The 20,626-nt window shown below is 39.4% G+C and overlaps 1 protein-coding gene across 2 annotated transcripts in view; it reads left to right on the top strand.

Moving 5' to 3' along the window:
- The window catches only part of FAT3 (FAT atypical cadherin 3), a 322,962-nt gene that overhangs the window by 243,417 nt on the left and 58,919 nt on the right, over positions 1–20,626 (top strand). For both annotated transcript variants that reach the window (XM_071555911.1, XM_071555903.1), the window contains exons 9-12: positions 477–4,550; positions 11,579–11,775; positions 12,795–12,948; positions 13,785–14,018. In XM_071555911.1, the coding sequence (XP_071412012.1) occupies positions 477–4,550; positions 11,579–11,775; positions 12,795–12,948; positions 13,785–14,018 (4,659 nt within the window). The remainder of the gene's footprint in view (positions 1–476; positions 4,551–11,578; positions 11,776–12,794; positions 12,949–13,784; positions 14,019–20,626) is intronic.

Genomic DNA, 20,626 nt, shown 5'->3' with positions numbered 1-20,626 from the left:
ATATTCAGTTCTTTGAGTCTTGAACTACTATAATCTTCTCTATGGTTGCTTATTATCCCATTCAATGAAAAGCCTGAGTTGTTATCCATTAGTTGTGTAATTGGCTTGTTAGCCTCTGATCTCATTTCTTCGCCTTAGGTGTACATGTATGTGACTAACTCCTATAATTTAGGGATCCTTTTCCTTACTTCAGTAGAAGTAATGTACATGCAGCTTTTCCTCAGATGTTAATACTCAAAATCAAGATATAGACAGCAACACCTGAGTTTCTGATGCTTTGAACACCTTTACCATCTACTGAGTTATCTGATCTTCAGAAGGAAATGTTGGAAGAGCTTTTAGAATTCTTCTAAGTTGGACTTGTTGGGTATTTTTAATAACTGCCTTTAACAAATGCAGCTAATTTCTCCTGGTTTAATTTATCATTAAGTGTGATATATTTAATCTCTAATCTGATTCCAATATTTGTGTTTTAGGAAATACGGGAAACACATTCAAGATTGAACCAGTTTTAGGCATCATTACATTACTCAAGGAGCCAGACCTAACCACAATGGGACAGTTTGTTTTATCAGTCAAAGTGACCGATCACGGTTCTCCAGCACTGTCTGCAACAGCAATTGTGCGGATATCTGTGACGATGGCAGATAACTCCCACCCTAAGTTCACTCTAAAAGAATACCAAGCAGAGATTAATGAAAATGTGGATATTGGTACTTCTGTCATCTCTCTCTCTGCAATCAGCCAGTCCACGTTAGTTTATGAGGTTAAAGATGGCAATGTTGATGGAGTCTTTACCATAAATCCGTATTCTGGAGTGATCACCAGTCAAAAGGCCCTTGATTATGAACGCGCTTCCTCCTATCAGCTCATCATACAGGCAACAAATATGGCAGGCATGGCATCAAATGCCACTGTGAATATTCAGATCGTTGATGAAAATGATAACCCTCCAGTTTTTCTCTTCTCTCAGTACTCGGGCAGCATAAGCGAAGCTGCTCCTGTAAATAGCATAGTCCGGAGTGCGACTAACAGTCCCCTCGTGATACGTGCCACTGATGCTGACAGCAACCAGAATGCTTTGCTTGTCTACCAGATTGTTGAATCTACTGCAAAAAAGTATTTCACAGTAGATTCCAGCACAGGTGCGATCAGAACAATTGCAAATTTAGATCATGAAACAATAGCCCACTTTCATTTCCATGTTCATGTTAGAGACAGTGGCAATCCCCAGCTTACAGCAGAGAGCCCAGTCGAAGTGACCATTGAGGTAACTGATGTCAATGACAACCCACCAGTCTTCAGCCAAGCTGTATTTGAGACCGTCTTGCTCCTGCCCACATATATTGGTGTTGAGGTTCTCAAAGTCAAGGCTGCAGACCCAGATTCAGAGATCCCTCCTGAACTAACATTTAGCATAATTGAAGGCAATATGGACCATTTTTTGATTGATTCAAGCACAGGTGTGCTCACCATTAAAAACAATAGTCTCTCCAAAGACCATTATATGCTAATAATAAGAGTATCGGATGGGAAATTTTATAGCACTGCTATGGTGACAATAATGGTAAAAGAAGCCATGGATAGTGGACTCCATTTCACACAAAATTTTTATTCCACTTCTATCTCAGAAAACAGCACCAATATCACAAAGATCGCTGTGGTGAATGCTGTTGGCAACCGCCTCAATGAACCTTTGAAATATAGCATATTAAACCCAGGAAACAAATTTAAAATCAAATCCACCTCAGGAGTCATTCAAACAACTGGCATCCCCTTCGACCGAGAGGAACAGGAGCTGTACGAGTTGGTGGTGGAAGCAAGTCGTGAACTAGATCACCTTCGAGTCACTCGAGTAGTGGTGAGAGTTTACATTGAGGACATAAATGACAATGCCCCGGTGTTCGTAGGGCTTCCATACTATGCTGCTGTGCAAGTTGATGCTGAACCTGGTACCTTGATATATCGAGTGACAGCTATTGATAAAGACAAGGGTGAAAATGGTGAGGTGTCATACCTTCTGAAGGAAGACTACGGACATTTTGAAATTGATAGAGGATCTGGTAGCATCACTTTAAAAGAAGCCTTTAAGTCTGATTTGTCTAATATAGAGTACTTGGTTGTCGTTCTTGCAAAAGACGGTGGTAACCCATCATTGTCTGCGTCTGTAGAGCTCCCCATTACTATTGTTAACAAAGCCATGCCTGTATTTGACAAACCCTTCTATACAGCTTCCGTGAATGAAGATGTAGAAATGCACACGCCAATTCTGAGTATAAATGCAACCAGTCCAGAAGGCCAGGGTATCATTTATATCATTGTTGATGGAGATCCCTACAACCAGTTTAATATCGACTTTGATACTGGAGTTCTGAGTGTCATCAGCCCATTGGACTATGAAATAAATTCCCTTTTCAAGCTGGTGGTGCGAGCCAGTGATGCCCTCACTGGTGCCCGAGCTGAGGTCACTGTGGACTTGATCATTAATGATGTTAATGATAATCCTCCAGTTTTTGATCAGTCGGCTTACAATGCTACTTTGTCTGAAGCTTCTTTGATTGGGACTCCTGTACTGCAGGTTGTAGCTACTGACGCTGACTCTGCCAATAACAAGATTGTACAGTATCAGATAGTCCAGGACACCTTTAACAGCACAGACTACTTCCATATAGACAGCAGCAGTGGCCTCATTTTGACAGCCCGGATGCTGGATCATGAACTCATACAGCAGTGCAGCTTGAAAGTCAGAGCAACTGACAATGGGTTCCCACCACTAAGCAGTGAGGTTCTTGTTAGTATCTCAATAACAGATATGAATGACAACCCTCCATTTTTTAACCAGTTAATATATGAATCATATGTGAGTGAACTGGCACCTCGGGGTCATTTTGTGACTTGTGTCCAAGCTTCTGATGCTGACAGCTCTGATTTTGACAGGCTGGAGTACAGCATCCTATCAGGAAATGATCGGACCAGTTTTATTATGGATAGCAAGAGCGGAGTTATAACCCTCTCCAACCATCGCAAACAGAGAATGGAGCCCATGTACAGCCTAAATGTCTCCGTGTCAGATGGGCTGTTCACCAGCACAGCTCAGGTGCACATACAGATCCTTGGGGCCAACCTCTACAGCCCTGTGTTTTCACAGAGCGTTTATGTTGCAGAGGTTAGAGAAAACGCTGCTCCTGGAACTAAGGTAATCCATGTGAAGGCAACAGATGGGGATTCAGGTGTATATGGCCAGATCAGCTACTCCATAATAAATGACTTTGCCAAGGACCGATTTTTGATTGATAGCAATGGGCAGATTCTGACAACTGAGAGGTTAGACCGTGAGAGCCTGCTGGAAAGTGATATCGGTATATTTTTGAGAGCCCTGGATGGAGGTGGCAGGACTACATTTTGCACTGTGAGAGTGATAGTAGTAGATGAGAATGACAACGCTCCTCAATTTATGACAGTTGAATACAGAGCAAGTGTCAAAGCAGATGTTGGCAAAGGTTACTTGGTGACCCAAGTGCAAGCAGTAGATCCAGATGATGGAGCCAATTCCAGAATTACCTATTCTCTGTATAGCGAAGCCTCCGTTTCTGTAGCTGATCTGCTTGAAATAGATCCAGATAATGGATGGATGGTCACCAAGGGTAACTTTAACCAGCTTAAAAGCACAGTTCTGTCATTCTTTGTCAAAGCAGTTGATGGTGGTATTCCTGTAAAGCATTCCCTCATTCCTGTCTACATCCATGTTTTACCCCCAGAAACTGTTTTTCCTTCTTTTTCTCAACCCCAGTATTCTTTTACCGTAGCAGAAGACACCCTCATAGGTAGTACTATTGACATTCTGCATGTTTTGCCCAGTCAGGGCGCTTTGTATAGCACAGTTAATGGTGAGCTACCTGAAAACAACAAAGATGGAGTTTTCATCATAGAGCGAGAGACAGGGCTTATAAAATTGGATAAGAGACTTGACTACGAAATAAATCCTGCTTTTCACTTCAAAATTGCAGCCACGATTCAGTTAGACAAAGTAGACATTGTGTTGACTGTCGATGTGGAGGTGAAGGTGTTGGATGTAAATGACAACAAGCCTGTGTTTGAAACAGCTAACTATGATGCTGTAATAATGGAAGGGATGCCTATAGGAACAAAACTTATGCAAGTTAAAGCAGTCGATGCAGACTCGAGTGCAAATGGGCAGGTCACCTATTCGCTTGCGGTGGAATCAGAGCTGGAGAAGATCACAGAAGCATTCACCATTGATAGCAACAGTGGCTGGATCAGTACATTGAAGGATCTGGACCATGAAAAGGATTCTGCTTTCACATTTGGAGTGGTGGCCTCAGATCTGGGGGAAGCTTTATCTTTGTCATCAACCACCTTGGTCTCAGTCACTGTGACAGATATAAATGATAATGCACCTGTCTTTGAGCACGAGGTGTACAGAGGGTCAGTGAAGGAGAGTGACCCTCCAGGGGAAGTTGTGGCTGTTCTTAGCACCTGGGATGAAGACACGTCTGATGTCAATCGGCAGGTTAGCTACCATATTACAGGTAAGAAACAATTTACATGCTTTCTACTCATAACCTGCTTTACTGAAGAACTGTGAATGTGTCCAGTTCTAGGTGAATGTTTCTGGGTTTCTGCTGAATTATCACTGAGAATAAGACAATTGCATTGCTCTTTGGTTTGTGGTTGTGGTTTGGGGTTTTTTTTGGTTTTGGACAGAATTTGCAGCAGAATTGAGAAGGGGGAAAGGGACTATGTGTATGTTTCTGTCTGTTTTATTCTCTCTCAAATTTCCAAGATGTATGCTTCATGACTTGCTGCAGTGCAATGTGGTGTGACACATCAGGCCATCAGAGTTGATAGGTCAGTTTGAAAACCATCATGACTTAATTTTTCAGTGAAGGGAAAAGGAAAATTTTATTTTTAAGTAGAAAAGTCTTTTCTTTCCAAGCATTTTTCTTTTTTTTTTTTTTTTGGAAATAATGTTTTTGAGAGGAGAAGGTGCATGCAGGAGCCACTTTGAAATACCACACTCTTTGAGGCAGGGAGCAGCAGGGGTATGAATGAATAGTACGTTACGAAGTGAGGGGATGCCTTCTCTTATCAGCACACATTTCTGGCCAGGAAAATAATAGTATACTTAGAAGCACTGGTTGCCACCATGTATTGTTATATACAGCATAAGGCAATTTTGATTACATTACTAACACATTTTTCAAGTTATAGTAACGTTGCTCTTTCCTATTGTGTTATATTTATCATCATTCTTTTCTCATAGATTCAGCCTGGCTTTTGTGTGAGCAGGTTATGAGTGGTGGAGTACTGCAGCTATTTTTCTGCCTCCATCTTTCTTTGTCCAATAGATTTTGTTAGAAAACAACTTTGTCACTCCCACAGCCTTAGCAGTTCAAGAGATAATTTTACCTGGTAATAACCAAATTATTGGATAGATTCACTCTTCTCTCACTGGATGGGATTAGACCTATACAAGACTGCGTGTAGGTAGCAGGCCATGGGCAAAAATGGCTTAACTAATGAGAAAACAGTTTGTATATTTTGCTCTGGAGGGTAAGGCTCATACCCCTTGAAAATGGCTGTGGGATGGTGTGTAGGACAAGCTGTGATATTCCAGTTAGTCATAGATTGCCCATGTTCGACATCAGAAGTATCATCATTTTCAAAGCAGCTGGAAATTCCTTCTGACTGTTCACTTGAAAGTTTGGATTTACTTTAAAGGTTTGCTAAGACTGTGTGTTTATAGTGTGATGTGCTGTAGGATATTAGAAGTAGGGGCAAAGGGAGTCTTGTGGGTAAGTGTCAGGATTTTGAGGCTTTGGGCAAGCTGCATTAGCTGCCAGTGCCCCAGTTCCCACATATGTGCCTCATCTTAGAGATTTTGGGATATTTGAAGGAGTTTGGGGATCCCAGTGTAGAAAGTACTATGAGAAATGCAAACCCTTACATTTGTAACCAAGGTATGTTAGTGCACTATGATCATTATCTATGTTCTGAAGTCTTGCAGTCATCTCTTATAATTAATTATGCCTTTAGTTACATAATGATACTTTTTCTTCACATCCCTGTGCTGTTAATTGAGCAAAAACTGAACTTTAGGATTGCAACTATCACATGTGATTCAAAAGTTACAGATAATTCTGTACTTTAATTTTTGTCACAGTTCAGAATATGTCAGATATTTTGCTGTTCTGTTAACTTCTGAAAACATCAGTTGTCAAAGCCCAAAACTTTCTTTAATTCCTTCTGTACAATTACTGATGTGTATGGGCTCAAAAATTCCACAGCCTTTGACTGTGTGATTTAAGCTTGGGAAATGCACTAGGGGAAATTATGTTCTTTTGATTAAAATGTCAAAACGTATTAAACTACAGTTTCACTAACAAAATAGTCTATTCACACTTTACCTCAAGTTGATCTGAAGAGCTGCACTTGAATATTTCATGGAATCAGATTAGCTAGATGGTTGTTCAATTTGAGCCATAGAAACTTGTGTGAATACAATATACAAACTCTGAGGAAAAACAAGGTATTGATAGAAAGAAAGAAGAAAACAAATTTTATGAAAATTACATGTGGATCTACAAAAAACAGCTTTGTGAAAATGCATCAGGAGAAAAGTAGCACATATAAAATAGATGGAAAAAATTATCACTTGGAAGATGAAAGGAATAAATGTTCTGGGAGTCAGATGTGATCACTGAAGAGTCCTTTATGCTCTTTTGAGAAAAACAAATGCTTATTGCAGTATCTAGGCCACCTTTGAAAAGGGATAGATCCATTCTGATGGATAAATATATTTTTTGTTTGGATTCCTTTAGCTAAGAGTTGTTTTCCATGATTTCCAGTAGCAAGTAACTGCCATTTTCAAATCCACCTTTGTTTGCATTTGATGGAGGGGGAAAAATTTTGCACTTACCCTTTGTTATTTTTAGTTAAATAGCAGCTGGAGATGTTCACAAACCAAAAGTAATATATATAAATCTTAATAGAAAATCAATAGGAAGCGCAGATGACAGAAATGCACTTAGGAAGCACAGTAGTTTTCTTTTGAAAGCTCATTTGGGGTAATTCCCTATATCATTTGAGGCAGTTTGCCCAAAACTAGGGCTCTTCTGATGTCTAGCCAACCAACACCCAGCCAGGTATTACTGAAATTTATCAGTGGTGAACTATGAAAAGCCACCAGAAAAAGGTTGGTTGCCTAGAATTTGGTACAGTAAAGTGTTTTGTGTACCACAGTGATGTGAATTAGGCTTCATCAGGCATATAAATCTAAGGATAGTCAATAGTCTTTAAGCTTTTTTTTGTCTGCATACAAGGAAGTGTGTTTTGGAAGAAAGAACTAGTATTGTACACAGGCTTTTTGCTGGGTTGATTGCTCAGTATGAGCAACATGATGGGTTTTGTTTTTATCTTATATTTGCAATACTGGAGTTCTGGAGAAATGGATGTTTCTCTGTGTGGGGAGGCATTCTGCTTCAGGCTGAAGAACAATGTCTGCAATGTTACAATAGTAAAGCTAAGAGGATTGGGTTTATCATTTCAGAAGCCCAGGAAGCACACATCATCTTAAACTGGGAGTGAAGGATAAACCTATTGATTTGTGTGATGCAAATGCCTAGAGTTCTAACTGGAAATTGAAAATACTTAAATAAATGCATAAATGTAAGACAGAAACTAAATAAACAAATTAGTAAACACTCAGTTCTCCCTCCCAGATTGGGAAATTGCAGTGAAAACTGATACTGTTTGCTTCTAGTTTTCCATTCCCTTTTAGCCACTATAATGGCCTCTGTGTGTGCTTTAGTAATGATGTGTGTCAGGATTTGTTTACTTTGGATCACTGTGTCTCTGCATTTCATTTGTATCGGGCTTTTTTCTTTCTTTACTCAAACTTGAGCTTGATTTGGCTTTGTACTATTTGCTGACTAGGGAGGGAAGAAGGGAGGGAGGGAGAGCATTATTTAAACTTCAAGTAACAAAAGATAAAAGATACTGCTGATTCTTTTAGCCTCAAAGCCTTTCTAAAAAGTTTCTGGAGTGTTTTTTGTAGCTAGCACTTCACTGTTGTGACATTCAAAGTAGAACATAAGAAAACTGCCGAAAGATTTTAAAGAATCCATTAATACATGTAGTCAGGAGGCTTCCGTTTAGAAAAGCTACATTATTCAGAGTGAAAAACTAATTAATTAGAATGCCCCTAGGAAACTAAATCTGCTTGCATATATTAGTGAAAAAGTTAATTAATCACTGCAAAATGAGATCTGCATCAAGACATATGTATCAGTACTAGGTACTAGGAAATGTTTCCTGGGCCACAGTGAGGATTTTTTTGCCTTTCCATTTTTAAGAATATTTCCTTGATGATATTTTAGTTCTTACATCTCATTATTTCTGTTAAGTTTGCAGTTCACCTTTGCCTTCCATCAACAAAGCCAGTCTTGAGAAGCAAAAAAAAAAAAAAAGAAAAATTAAAGCACTAATGAAAAAGGCATGCAGATAAACTGTTACACGTTTGCTGTTTATTGCACAGGTTTCTTGGTCATTCAAAGTGATCCTTTTCTAGTGAAGTAAAGGGCCAGAAAAGGGGTCCCAAGGACCATTTTTTTATACATATTCTCCAAATTCCTAGGTATGATTTCAAAGCCATTCCATCAGCAACAAAGCAATAGGGATTTTAAAATTGCTTCGAGGTAGTGTTACTGCTAACCCTAAGAGCCACCAGCTGATTTAAATTATATTTTACCTTTCCTCTTCTCCTAGCAATGGGATGCCCATACCTTGAGTGTATTGCTTCCTAGTTGGTCAGGACAGCTAATCATAGGCAGGAAAGCTCTGATTAATGTCATGAAGCAAAATAAGAATATTGAAGACCATTTTTATTAATGGTTTAGAACATTAAACACACTATGACAAGATTACAGCCTTTTAGAAAGGAGAGTTAAGTTTTTTTTATGCTGGTGTTGAACTGAATAGAGGGAATTTAATGTCAATCAATAGGGGCCTACCTTCTTTGAAGTCACATTCAGACTCAAATCAGTGAACAGTTTCTCATTTCCTTGGATTGTATTCAGATCTGGACTGTAGTACACATCAACACTCTGTGTAACCCTCTTTAGGAGAAATGTGTGTTTATATGACACAGCAGATTAAACAATGTGTCCTCTGGTGATTACTCCAGACTGTCATAGAAATCAGTGGGAAAACTGTTTGGATTTGTGATCAAAAAGAGTGGGTTTCTATCAACAGAAAATATCTGTATTTGATGTATCAGTTTAGTGCTCTGTATGATTCAAGGGCCTTTTATGGTTGTAATGCCTATCTGACTAATTTTCTGGAAATTTTATTCATACAACTTGCTTTTTTTGGCACAGTCACAGAAAGCACAAATGGTGATACTTAACAAGAAAGATTTGCTCAGCCTGACTCAAGTGACTTAGTTTTCATATTAAATAAAAAACAGTCAATCTTGTCACTGGTAGCTAATGAAGAAAGCATAGATTACAACCTGTGACCTCTTTTCTGCTTTTTTATGTAGAAAGTAGATATGAAATGGACATTAGACTGTTTTTGCTTGGTCTTAAGCTCAACTTCAAGTTTGGACCTTCTCTGCTTTATTATTTTCCAAAAGGTTCCTGAGAACTGACAGAATTGTGATAGCAGAAGCAACAGCAGAGACACTAATTGTCTGACAGCAGAGTCCATGCAAATAAATTCAGCCTGTTGGGTTTTTTTAATCTAATACTTAGTTATGCAATCATTTCATGCAAGTACTAGAGAGGAAGGTTTAAGAACTGGGTCTTTCCATTGAGCTTGGACAGATCCCATGACACGTGTCAGAACCCGGTTTAATTTGTAAGCAAATACACACTAGCATGTTTGACATTCTTGAACTTGTTACAAGAAGGAATAAGCATTCCCTTAACAGTTTTATACCACTTCTAAACATGAGCAACGTGGAAAGTAGTTCTCAGATTGCATTCCTGAATGGAGAGCACAGGAGAAAGCTTAATGTGGTGGGCAAAGAGCTAATAGCTGGTTAACTGCAGCTAAAGTTCACCCAGTAGAGCAGCATGATGCTTTTTCTATGTCCTCACTCAGTTTCTGTGGCACATACAGTGCTCTATCCTAAATTATTAAATGTGCAGATATGTTTTTACAGACCAAGGTTGTGTTAGACACTGGGCACAGTAGATTAAGTAGTTGGCTTTACTGGCTTTGGCTGGGGTAGAATTAGTTTTCTAGATAGCATCTGCTATGTGGCTATGATTTGGATTTGTGCTGGAAACAGTGTTGTACAACAGGGGTGTTTTAGTTACTGCTGAGCAGAGCTTATACAGAGTCAGGGCCTTTTCTGCTTCTCACCCCACCCCATCAGGGACGAGGCTGGGGATTCACAAGGAGTTGGGAAGGAACACTGTCTTGAGTTGGGAAGGAACACTGTCTTTGTCCCAACCCTTGAGTTTTCTCACTTCTACCATTCAGATTATCTTGCCATTCCCGCTGGGGAGGAAATGAGCAAGCAGTTGTGCAGGACTGGGCTGACGAGTGAAGTTAAGTCATAACTTTGGTTTAAAGGATTTTACTGTCTGATCTGACAGAAGGTTTAGATCAGGCTCAGAGAAAGGTCATTAAAGGTGTTTCTTCATGGACCAGGCAGGAGACTGTACCATTTCAGAAAGAAGAGTAAATAACTGTTGGAAGCATTAATGACTGTGTCCACCTTAATTACTGTACGCTTTTGCATGTGATATGTCCTCGCTTCCTTCCTGAGGATGATGTGGACCAAAACTTTCCCTCTTCTCATCTACTTTTGTTGCCAGGCAATCTAATGATGTGGAAGAGCAACATTGCCAGGTTCAGTGTCAGTGTTAGAGCACAGTAAAAAACTCTTCTGCTCAACTTCCTGCACACTTTTCACAAGTTTCCACTCTTGGATACATTTGATCTATTTCTACTGCTTATCTTCTAACTGTTCCTCTAATGACCTCTTGTTAGAACTATTTAATACTAATGTGTCTTCCTGTGTCATGTAAACTTTTTTAAAAGCTAGAATTTTAAGAAGCACAAGAATGGCACAGCTGTATGATAAAGCTTTCATTAGAGGATTCCTTAATAGAACCCACTTCCAGTCCTTGATTGTATAATCAACAGCTAATGAAATTGTCTTGGTAACAAGAGCTATGGTGTATTACATCCTCTCCCGAGACTAAGTGGAGAGACAATTGTGCCAGCCCGAGAGGACTATTGATTGTTCACAGTTTGAATTTGATTACCCTTACGGGGAACTAAACAAGAGATCATCTTCAGCTGTGCTAAGTGGATTTTGTTTCCATTGAAAGTTATTGGTTCACTTTCATACAAGGCATTTGGGGGGCAGTAAACACGGGGAGCATAATCTCATTGCAGATTTCCTGAGTCTGCAAGTTTGGAAGCACCAATCATTGTGAAACAAATGATGGCTGCTTAGCTCAGGTCCTGCAGTGTGTGTGTGTGTTTCAGCCAGCTCTGAAGGGACACCCCAGCACATTGTATGTTGCTTGTCTTGTTGCAGGAGGGAATCCCAAAGGGAAGTTTGCCCTGGGACTGGTTCAGAATGAGTGGAAGGTTTATGTTAAAAGGCCTCTAGATCGGGAAGAGCAAGACATTTATTATCTGAACATCACTGCCACAGATGGCCTCTTTGTTATGCAAGCTGCTGTGGAAGTGACCGTCACTGATGTTAATGACAATAATCCAGTTTGTGAACAGGTGAGTTAACAACACCCACAGCAATTGACCACTGTATTGAGAGCGATGAGTTCCCTATGCGTGTACCTTGCTATTTACAGGTATTCATAGGCTATTTTCATCTTTATGGTCTTAGTTGAAGAATCTGGGAGAGGAGCACAATGAAGCATTCCTGTGAAGCTGAGATTGAAGAATAGTGGTCTCATAAAGCTATCAAAGGAGCATTGTATACAGCGATCTTAGTTGGCTTTAGAACAAATGATGCGTTGTGAGGTGGCACTGGGCAGCCACTACTGCCCTGCACAAAAAGATACATTCCCCTTTTACACAACTCATGTGGAAGTGTCTCCAATCCAGTTTAACTCCAGCTTTTCTGAACCCTCCAGATGCCAGAGATCCAGGGGAAAAAGCAGAAGAATGGATCTTGCTCTCATGTTGTCGGGAATGCATGCACTGACCACAGCTTTCAGAGTTTTAGCTGTCTTTTGTTCTGTGGAAAGGCAATACAGGGAACTGATGTTAGTGCAATAGAAAGGTCTATGTGAAAGAAAAGACATCATAAAACCGAGTTCCTTCATGGAACTCCTCACAGAATATACATGTGGATATGTGTGTGTATGTACATATATACTCGCATAATTCCCATCATTACATTATCACTGAGGGACTACTGTCATTGCAAGAACCACTCTGGGGAATCATAGTCTGTATTTCCCTCAAAACTGCTTGATGAGGTGATAAAAACAGGGGTTGTGTTAGCACACTCATCAGAATTTTCATTTCATGGGTGTCAATGGTGTAAACAGAAGACAGAAAATGGTGTTGCATTAAACACCTAAGATGAGCCCTATTCAGTGTCATAATTTGGCATTGTTTCTGTGACACATGAAAGCTTAATAGTTATTTGAATTTCTAGGAATGTGTTGCATAAAGGAAAATTGTTTCCTATATAGAATGATGCACTACAAATTGAACAAAACTTGTGCAAAGACTGCAAAATACTGTTACAGTGTAACTTATATTTCTGTTTTTGACTCTAGGTTGCATACACAGCTCTGTTTCCTGAAGACATTCCATCAAACAAAGTCATTCTTAAAATCAGCGCTAAAGATGCTGACATTGGGTCCAATGGTGAAATTCGCTATTCTCTTTATGGTGCTGGGAACAATAAATTTTTCTTAGATCCAGAAAATGGTAAGATGACAACCTAATGTTTCTGACTAGCCCTAATTTCTTGACATAAGTGGGTGCTCATTTCCTTAATGAGAGTTAGGTTACACTTGGCTATGAGTCAGCTGTTCCAGTTATGGCAGGTTTGGATGGCCACATGAAGTGGTGGTGGTAGGAAGGAGAAAGAGGGATGAATTTGTTGGCCAGAACAATCTCTATCAATCCTTTTGTTTCCCTGCAGAATTCAAGTTAAGTCAGAGATCTATCACAGAACCACAGAACACTTTGGGTTTGAAGGGGACTTTGAAGGTCATCTAGTCCAACTCTCCCTGCCATACAAAAGTAATCTTCAACTAGATCTTGTTGCTCAGAGACCCATCCACTTAATGTTTTCAGGACAACCTGTGCCAGTGTTTCACCATCTTCATCATAAAAAATTTCTTCCTTATATCTAGTTTAAATTACCCCCTTTTTAGCTTAAAACCATTACCCTTTTTTCTATAGCAACAGGCCCTGCTAAAAAGGATGTGTTTCTGTGTCTAGGAGTCTATAAATCTAGAGAGTAACAGAAAGGCAGACTTGGAAAAACATAATGGGGTTCATATGGGTGAAGCTGTAGGCTGTTGAAGGCCATCATGTGGCTTGTCATCCCTGCACTCATATTGGCACCTCACTTTTTTGGGTACAGAGGATGGGGAAGTGACACTGCTGTGAGCTCTTAATCCATTAATTGGAATAAGCCAGATTGGTTTTGTTTTCTCTTTTCCTGTGAAACACATGTTTTTGAGACAGTTAAGCTATCTAGAATTAGTGAAGTTGCTACAATGATAATGATAACTGCTGCTTTTAATCAATTCTAGGTGAGCTGAAATCTTTGGCCCCTCTTGACCGAGAGAAAATCCCTGCATACAACTTGGTTGCCCGAGCCACTGATGGTGGTGGCAGGTTTTGCCAGTCAGAAATTCATCTTATTTTAGAAGATGTTAATGATAATCCACCCGTGTTTTCATCTGATCACTACACTGCATGTGTCTATGAGAATACAGCCACTAAAGCTTTGTTAACAAGAGTCCAAGCCACTGATCCTGACGTTGGTAAGTGGGTAATGTTTCAAACAATAATTAACATTCAGAAGAACTGTGGATTGGTTGATTTGCAATACAGAGTAATTTTTCTAATGCTACTTTTCTTCATTTTCCCCTCCTTTTTCTTCTTTATCTTACACATTTCTCTCTCTTCTGTTTCTTTACATCAAAATGCTTGTGACTGAGCTTGACATAATGGTGTTACAAACAGAAAAGCATTGCAGCAGCCACAGAAGCATGTAGTCTTTTATTTTCTTGATCAGCAATAGCTGTGTTTAGGGATAAATGATCATTTTGGGGGTAAATTTCAACTTTCTTCCTCCAGTGGTCTCATGTCTTTTCTTGATCTGTGGTTTTGAATACCCATGCCTCTATTTATGCAAATAATATAGCTGTATGCCATAGGGACCTATACCTGATTAATCACAGCTTTTCTAGAGTTTCATACTGCTATAGCTCCCATTTGTTCCAGCTGGTTACTTTAGCATAAAACTGTTGTACACTGTGAATGCACATTTTAAGTGTTCTTGTTATTTAACTGCACGGTCTTTGAAAATGCAGTAGTTTATTACATGATGACCTTAACCTTGAAATCCGGGCCCAAATATCAATATGTAAAGGAGGGGTTTTTGCATAGCACACCTGTAGAACCTACTGAATATCAGAATTCTTTTAGGTCATTCACTTGAATTGGAATAAATAAACCCCTTTTTTCTTCTTATGTTTAGAGATGTTTTGTAAAAACTGTGGCTTGAGTAGTGCAGGTCTTTAATTCAATGAAAAATATTTCATGTCACTTTTTTGTTTTTAAGTACAGTGCAGGCTGGAAATCTCAGTTGCTACTGAGGCTGATAGTGTAAATATACAGGAATCCATAAAGGAGCAGCAAACATTCATTAATGTAGCTATGAAGAGCTGCATTATATGCCTTGGTTGAAAAATTACAATTAAAATTATGATACTGTCCTGCAGTGAAAAGCCAATTACTGGTAGTAAACTACTGAACCATCTGAAGAGACAGTGTTGCTGTTTTTCACTGTTGTCTTAATTACCATTTTTCTTGTAGGTAAGATGACATTCAAGGAGAGAGGGGACACAGAAAGAATTAAAATAAAAAGTTGTCAATAAAAGTTCTTACTAGCACCAACTTTACATAATAAGATGCTTAGCAGCAGGAAAAAAAAGGCATGAGCTAGTTGCTATACCCTTCTTCTGAAACTAGACAAGTTGAAGGGAGGGATGCATGTGATGAATAGAAAGGGACTATATACTTCCTTAATGATTAGACCTGAAAATCAAACCATACATTGTATCTTATGAAAGTAACTTAAAAAGGTCCCTAAAACTGGATTTTTTTTAATTATTGTTCTGTTAGCATTATTAATATTCCTGATGGGCTATGATATTCCTGTAAGGTTTTGTAAAGTGTTATCCTGAAAGTATTGGTGGAGCCGGTAGTCATCACACAAATCAGTTTTTAGCATTGAGGACACATCTCGCAGTCAGCATTAGAATTTGCCCTTTCTTTTGCTTTGGGCTTTGAAGAGCCATGTACCATAAGGATAGGAGCATGAGTATTGAAGCCATTGGTTTGCAACCAAACACAATTCAACAGAAACCTGAAAATACTGTCGTCAGACACTGTTGGATAATTTCCACTTAACAGGAAAATAGTGTTATTTCTACCTTGTGCCTTTGGTATCCCTTGAAGTTCCTGATTGTGTAATATCCTGTGAAATTACAGGATGGGACCGTAAGTTGGTGTGTAATGTATTTATAATTTGATAACATGCTTAAAAACTAGTTGTACCAGCTGGACACACTGAGGAAGAGATGTGATTCTTCTTCACAGTATTCAGTAGAAGAAAATGGCTTTAATTGTTTAGTAGCACACAAGTTTGTTTTCCATAACCTCTTATATAGCTGGGGATCTTAAATTAAATGATCACTTGAGGAGAGAATATTCTCAAGTCCATTTGCTAAGGCATTTTAGTAATTCTAATCTAAAACAATTCTTTCTCCCATCCTGCTGTGATTGAAAATTTTAATATTTCCACAATGTGGTATTTGCTATTTGCTCATCATCACCATCAGGTTTGGAAGTGTTCAAACTAAGAAATGAAAGAGAAATGCTGGGTTTACATATTTTTAGAGACATTCACAGAGAGCAGTGAATTTTCTACCTCCCACTGTCTCTGAATCAAAGTGCCAAATTACTCCATTCTCTTCAAATTAAGACACAAAAAGAGCTGAAGTGAATGCTGAGGTGTAATTATCTGAGTGAAGCCATCAGACAACTACAGTAGCAGCCTGTTTCAAAGGAATTAGGGTCATGCTAGAGCAGCAACACTGAGGAAACCTACATGGGACTTTGTGGCAAGCATGATGTTAACAAATTGATAAACTTCAGAATAAACCTGAAGTCCAAACCTGGGCTGCAGATACATTTTCAGTGCTGCTTGCCTTTTCTACATGCACACAGTGTTGTGGCCTCGCTTGCACCATTCATGAATGAATGACAACATCGTCCAAGCTCAGCTGTGCATTAACTGATGGTTAATCCTACCTTGCAGCTTTGTGAATGACCTCCATGCTCAGACCTGTTTCCCTGATGATTGATGGTATAGTCTATGAAAGGTAGAAGCACTTACTGTACTAAAAACAAACAGCGCGTTATCCATCCTTCTGTGGTCTTCATCACCACTGGGGCATCAGCCATCCAGATCTGTAGTCTGTTTAGTGATTTCACTGACCAATTGATTTTTTTTTCCCCGGATTTTTGATGAAGACATGGTTCAAATTGTGCTCAAAATGGGTACAGCATTTTCAGCCAGGTCCTGCCTGCGACTGCTGCCTTCCAGCCTCTGCATTAGCCTGTGGTTAAAGCCATGGATGGTAGTCATCAAGCAGGTCCTCCCCCATTCCCTGCACAACCAGCCAGTACAGGTGGATTAGGTTGTCTTTGCAGTCAATGTGCAGGAAAATACAGGCATGTAAGTAAAAAATTGTCAGGAGGGACCTTTATTTGGTTGCAGAGTTCCCTGCAGTGTGCAGACTGCCCTGCTCTACCCTTAGCTGTCCCTCTAACTGAGAAAGATAATAGGCATTGTGCTACTTTATTCAAAGCATTTTCTCACTTTTGTGCATAGGTTACCTAGAGTTTGAGATGTGTCCCAGCTTCTGCAGGGCTTCTGTAGACTCACAAACAAAACATTCTGAAGTTTATTCATTGACTCGGAAAAAAACATGCAACTATTTTGGAGGTGAAGAGATTTGAATCATGAGCCCAGATTTCCATTCATTTTTCTCTATATTTGAAGCTTTGATACTTGGGTGGGTGTGAGTGAAAAAAATGGGCGTTGAAAGCCTAATTCAGGGTGGCAGGATAAGATTTGAGATGCTCCCATAGATATGTTTATACAGCTAGGTTAAACAGGTCAATTGTGGTTGAATTTGGTTGTATTCTTTAGGCTGTTGTATAGAGTTAAATATTATTTGGATGAAGATTTGTGAGAAGGACTCTGCCATCATCTGATTAGTGCATTTGCATTTAGTCTGGAGAGTTTAAATCATTGCAGTCTCTAATCAGTCTGATTCTTGGTGTGAAGATCTAATTATTCACCTCTTCACACAAAGTTTGAAGACCTGCAGCAGAAGAGACTCAGCTCGTCTGGGAGAAGCCATTTGACCTTCTCATTAGGAGACATCTGCTTCCTAACCCCAGCCTTCTCCACCAAGAGCAGGGGTGAGCAGCTGGGGAGACTGGCAGACTGGAAGAAGCAGTGCCATTTTCTATCAGCTTCCGATGGGAAATTTTATCTTGGGTTTCAAAGAAATCTGTGACAAAACTGATAATTTTCCTGCAAGGTTTGACTTCACTGATTTTGATGTTTCAATAAAGACTTGGTTTGTCCAAAAAAAGCCCAAACCTAATCCTTTCCCATAAGTACTCCCAAGGCAAGTGCACAGGAAATAAGAAATGTCTTTTCTAGGGAAGAATGGTGGTATGATTCCTGCTTTAAGTTTCAGTCAGTCCAATCTGGAGTGTACCTATCTAAAAGAGGGTGAGGAAGTAAGGATATTTTATCTTCTTTTTCTTCCTGTCCTCTCCTTGTGTCAATGAGAAAAATTAAGACACTATTAAAACTATAAAAATGAAATATCAACCAGAAGTAGCAACCAAGGAACGCAGACAGTTCTCTGAGGTTTATCACTAGTAGAAAAATGATGTAAAATTAAAGTGGTGTAAGAATGACAGTAAGGCCAGGACAGAAAGAAGTCAGTTGGTAAGGCTGTTCAGTTGGTCACCACTTTCAAGAATACCTGCATGGAAGTAGAATACAGACCTCAACCTTATCAACAGAAGGCTTTGCTCTTTAAGGAACCAGGACAACTGAGCCTGTAGCACACAGAGCTGGGCTTGGGGAATGTAAAGTGCTGCCAGGTGAGTTTGAAGAAGTGTCAGAGAGAAGTGCACAATAGTCACAGCTTGATTAAAGAGCAGCTCCACATTGTGTGTAATGGTGAGTAACAAAATAATAGAAATAGATACTGATTTTGGCATTTTCTGGAAAAGCAAGTATACAGCAAATCTCTCCTTTGCATGTGTTTTTTACGTTGGGCATATCCCTTGAAATGGATCTAGGAACTTCTGGGGCATTCAGGAGCTGAAAAAGAAGAAAGCAGGGATTGAAACATGTTTAAGAAGAATAACAGAGATAATAGGACAGAAGATTTACTACAACTCAACAGCTAGTACGTTGTTAACTTTGGCAATTATGCCAGCTAGATGGCATTTCTGGTTATTGTCTGAGTTTTTGTATAATAAATATTACAAGATACTTTCCAGAGCACAATTTGTTCTCTCTAAAACATACACGGTGGTTCCTGTATCTTTACCCACATCTTTGCCTCATTGACTTTTAAAATAGTACCAGGGTTAGTGTACTAATGCAGATTGTGGAAGACCTGAATTATTAATTTCTTTTTCTTCAACAATTCAAAAGAGCATTCCCATTCCATGAGTAAAGGGTATAGTTGAAGTAGGAGGGCCTTTCCACTGTCACTGAAGTTATTTTAAAAAAAATTCAGGAATTTACCATGGGAAGAAAAAAGAAAACAAAACAAAACAAAAGGCACAAGTGAGCTTGCTCTGTAGCCTGTGATTTGATTCTGGGGTCTGTTCCTCAGAGCTTATTCAATGAAAAGTAATAGTCCATGACAATGTACCTGTGTACTCCTTCTTCCTGAAATGGTGTTCTTACCATTAGAGTTCTGTCCAGTCTTTCATAAGGACAGTGAAAGTCCCAGATTCCCCAACTGGCTGGCCAGCCCTGAGGTCCAAGTTCACCCGGGGTTCAGGAGAAAACCTAGCTTTTGCCTTCTTAATAAAGGCAGAAGCACTAACAGGCATGCAGAGATACAGCATATTGGACTCCTGAAAAATTGCCAAATAAAAAATAATAGCTCTGTGGAGTTTAGACTTACCTAGTGTTAGAAGTAAATAAACAAGATATTTGAGGATTCTCATAAAAAAACTAGGTTTCTGCCCAAAGAAGCCTTCTTTCATGCTGTTGATTTTGCATTCCATGACTAGGCACTCATGAGACCGAATCCTGTAAGTAATCAGTCTGTATGACCCTGCTGAATCTGTCAAAAGGGTCACATTTCTAAAGCTGCAGGTAGGTAATCAGGGAAATGCAGTTACCCAACTTGCATTAAAATAATGAGCATCTGTATCAAGATGACTTTTAGAGCTAGTTCAGCAAGCAGGAGTCATCAAACCAATCTCATTTCCTTCTGCAACAGTGGAAGAGGCCATATAGAAATAAATATGGATGTTGCAGCTTAGTTTTGGTGAGTTGACATTGTACGGCATGATATTTTATAAGCACGATAGGGAAACATGGTCTACATTAAACTGTTATCAGGTGAGTTTGTAGTAACTGTTACACTGAAGGGATAAGTTAAGAAAGATACTGGGTGCAGCGTTGCTCATATTTTCATTCCTGACTGGACAAGTGGCATAGAGACTGTGTTGCTAAATGCCAGAAAGCAGAATGGTGCTGCAAGTACCCTGGATAGTGTCAAAGTTGCAGTTGTGGGATTTAATGGTTGAAAAAGTGGTATGGGAAAACAAAACGCAAGTCATCAAGATAAATGTGACATGTGTTTAGGCAAGAATAACCAAGTGCACCAGTATTGTCTGGGTAGTGACTGACTGGGCAGCAGAACTGCAAAGAACTGTGAATCACAGGCCAGGCTGAATGTATGTTTACACATTCATACTGGTGTGAAAAGGCAAATACTTCCATGAGATTGGTAAACAAGAGTAATGCTGGAAAACAGAAGTAGTTATTTCTGTTTATTTGGTGTTGGCAAATCATGACCTGAAAGGCTGTGTTGTTCGGGGTATAGCATTCCCAGGAAGGTGGAGGCTACCTGGAGATGTACAGGAAAGATCACAACTCTGGAAAAAGAAGTCAGGAATTACTAAAACACTTGAGAGGGTCTGCCAGGGAAAAGAGAACTTAGATGATAAAGTTTAACAGTCTTATGCTATCAGAAGTAGCTCTGAGAAACTCTGAGTAGCTCTGAGTACTTTTTTTAAATTCAGT

This window comes from Pithys albifrons, chromosome 1 (genome assembly GCF_047495875.1).
Source record: "Pithys albifrons albifrons isolate INPA30051 chromosome 1, PitAlb_v1, whole genome shotgun sequence".
Lineage (NCBI taxonomy): Eukaryota > Metazoa > Chordata > Aves > Passeriformes > Thamnophilidae > Pithys > Pithys albifrons.
This window is presented reverse-complemented; position numbering and strand designations above follow the sequence as displayed.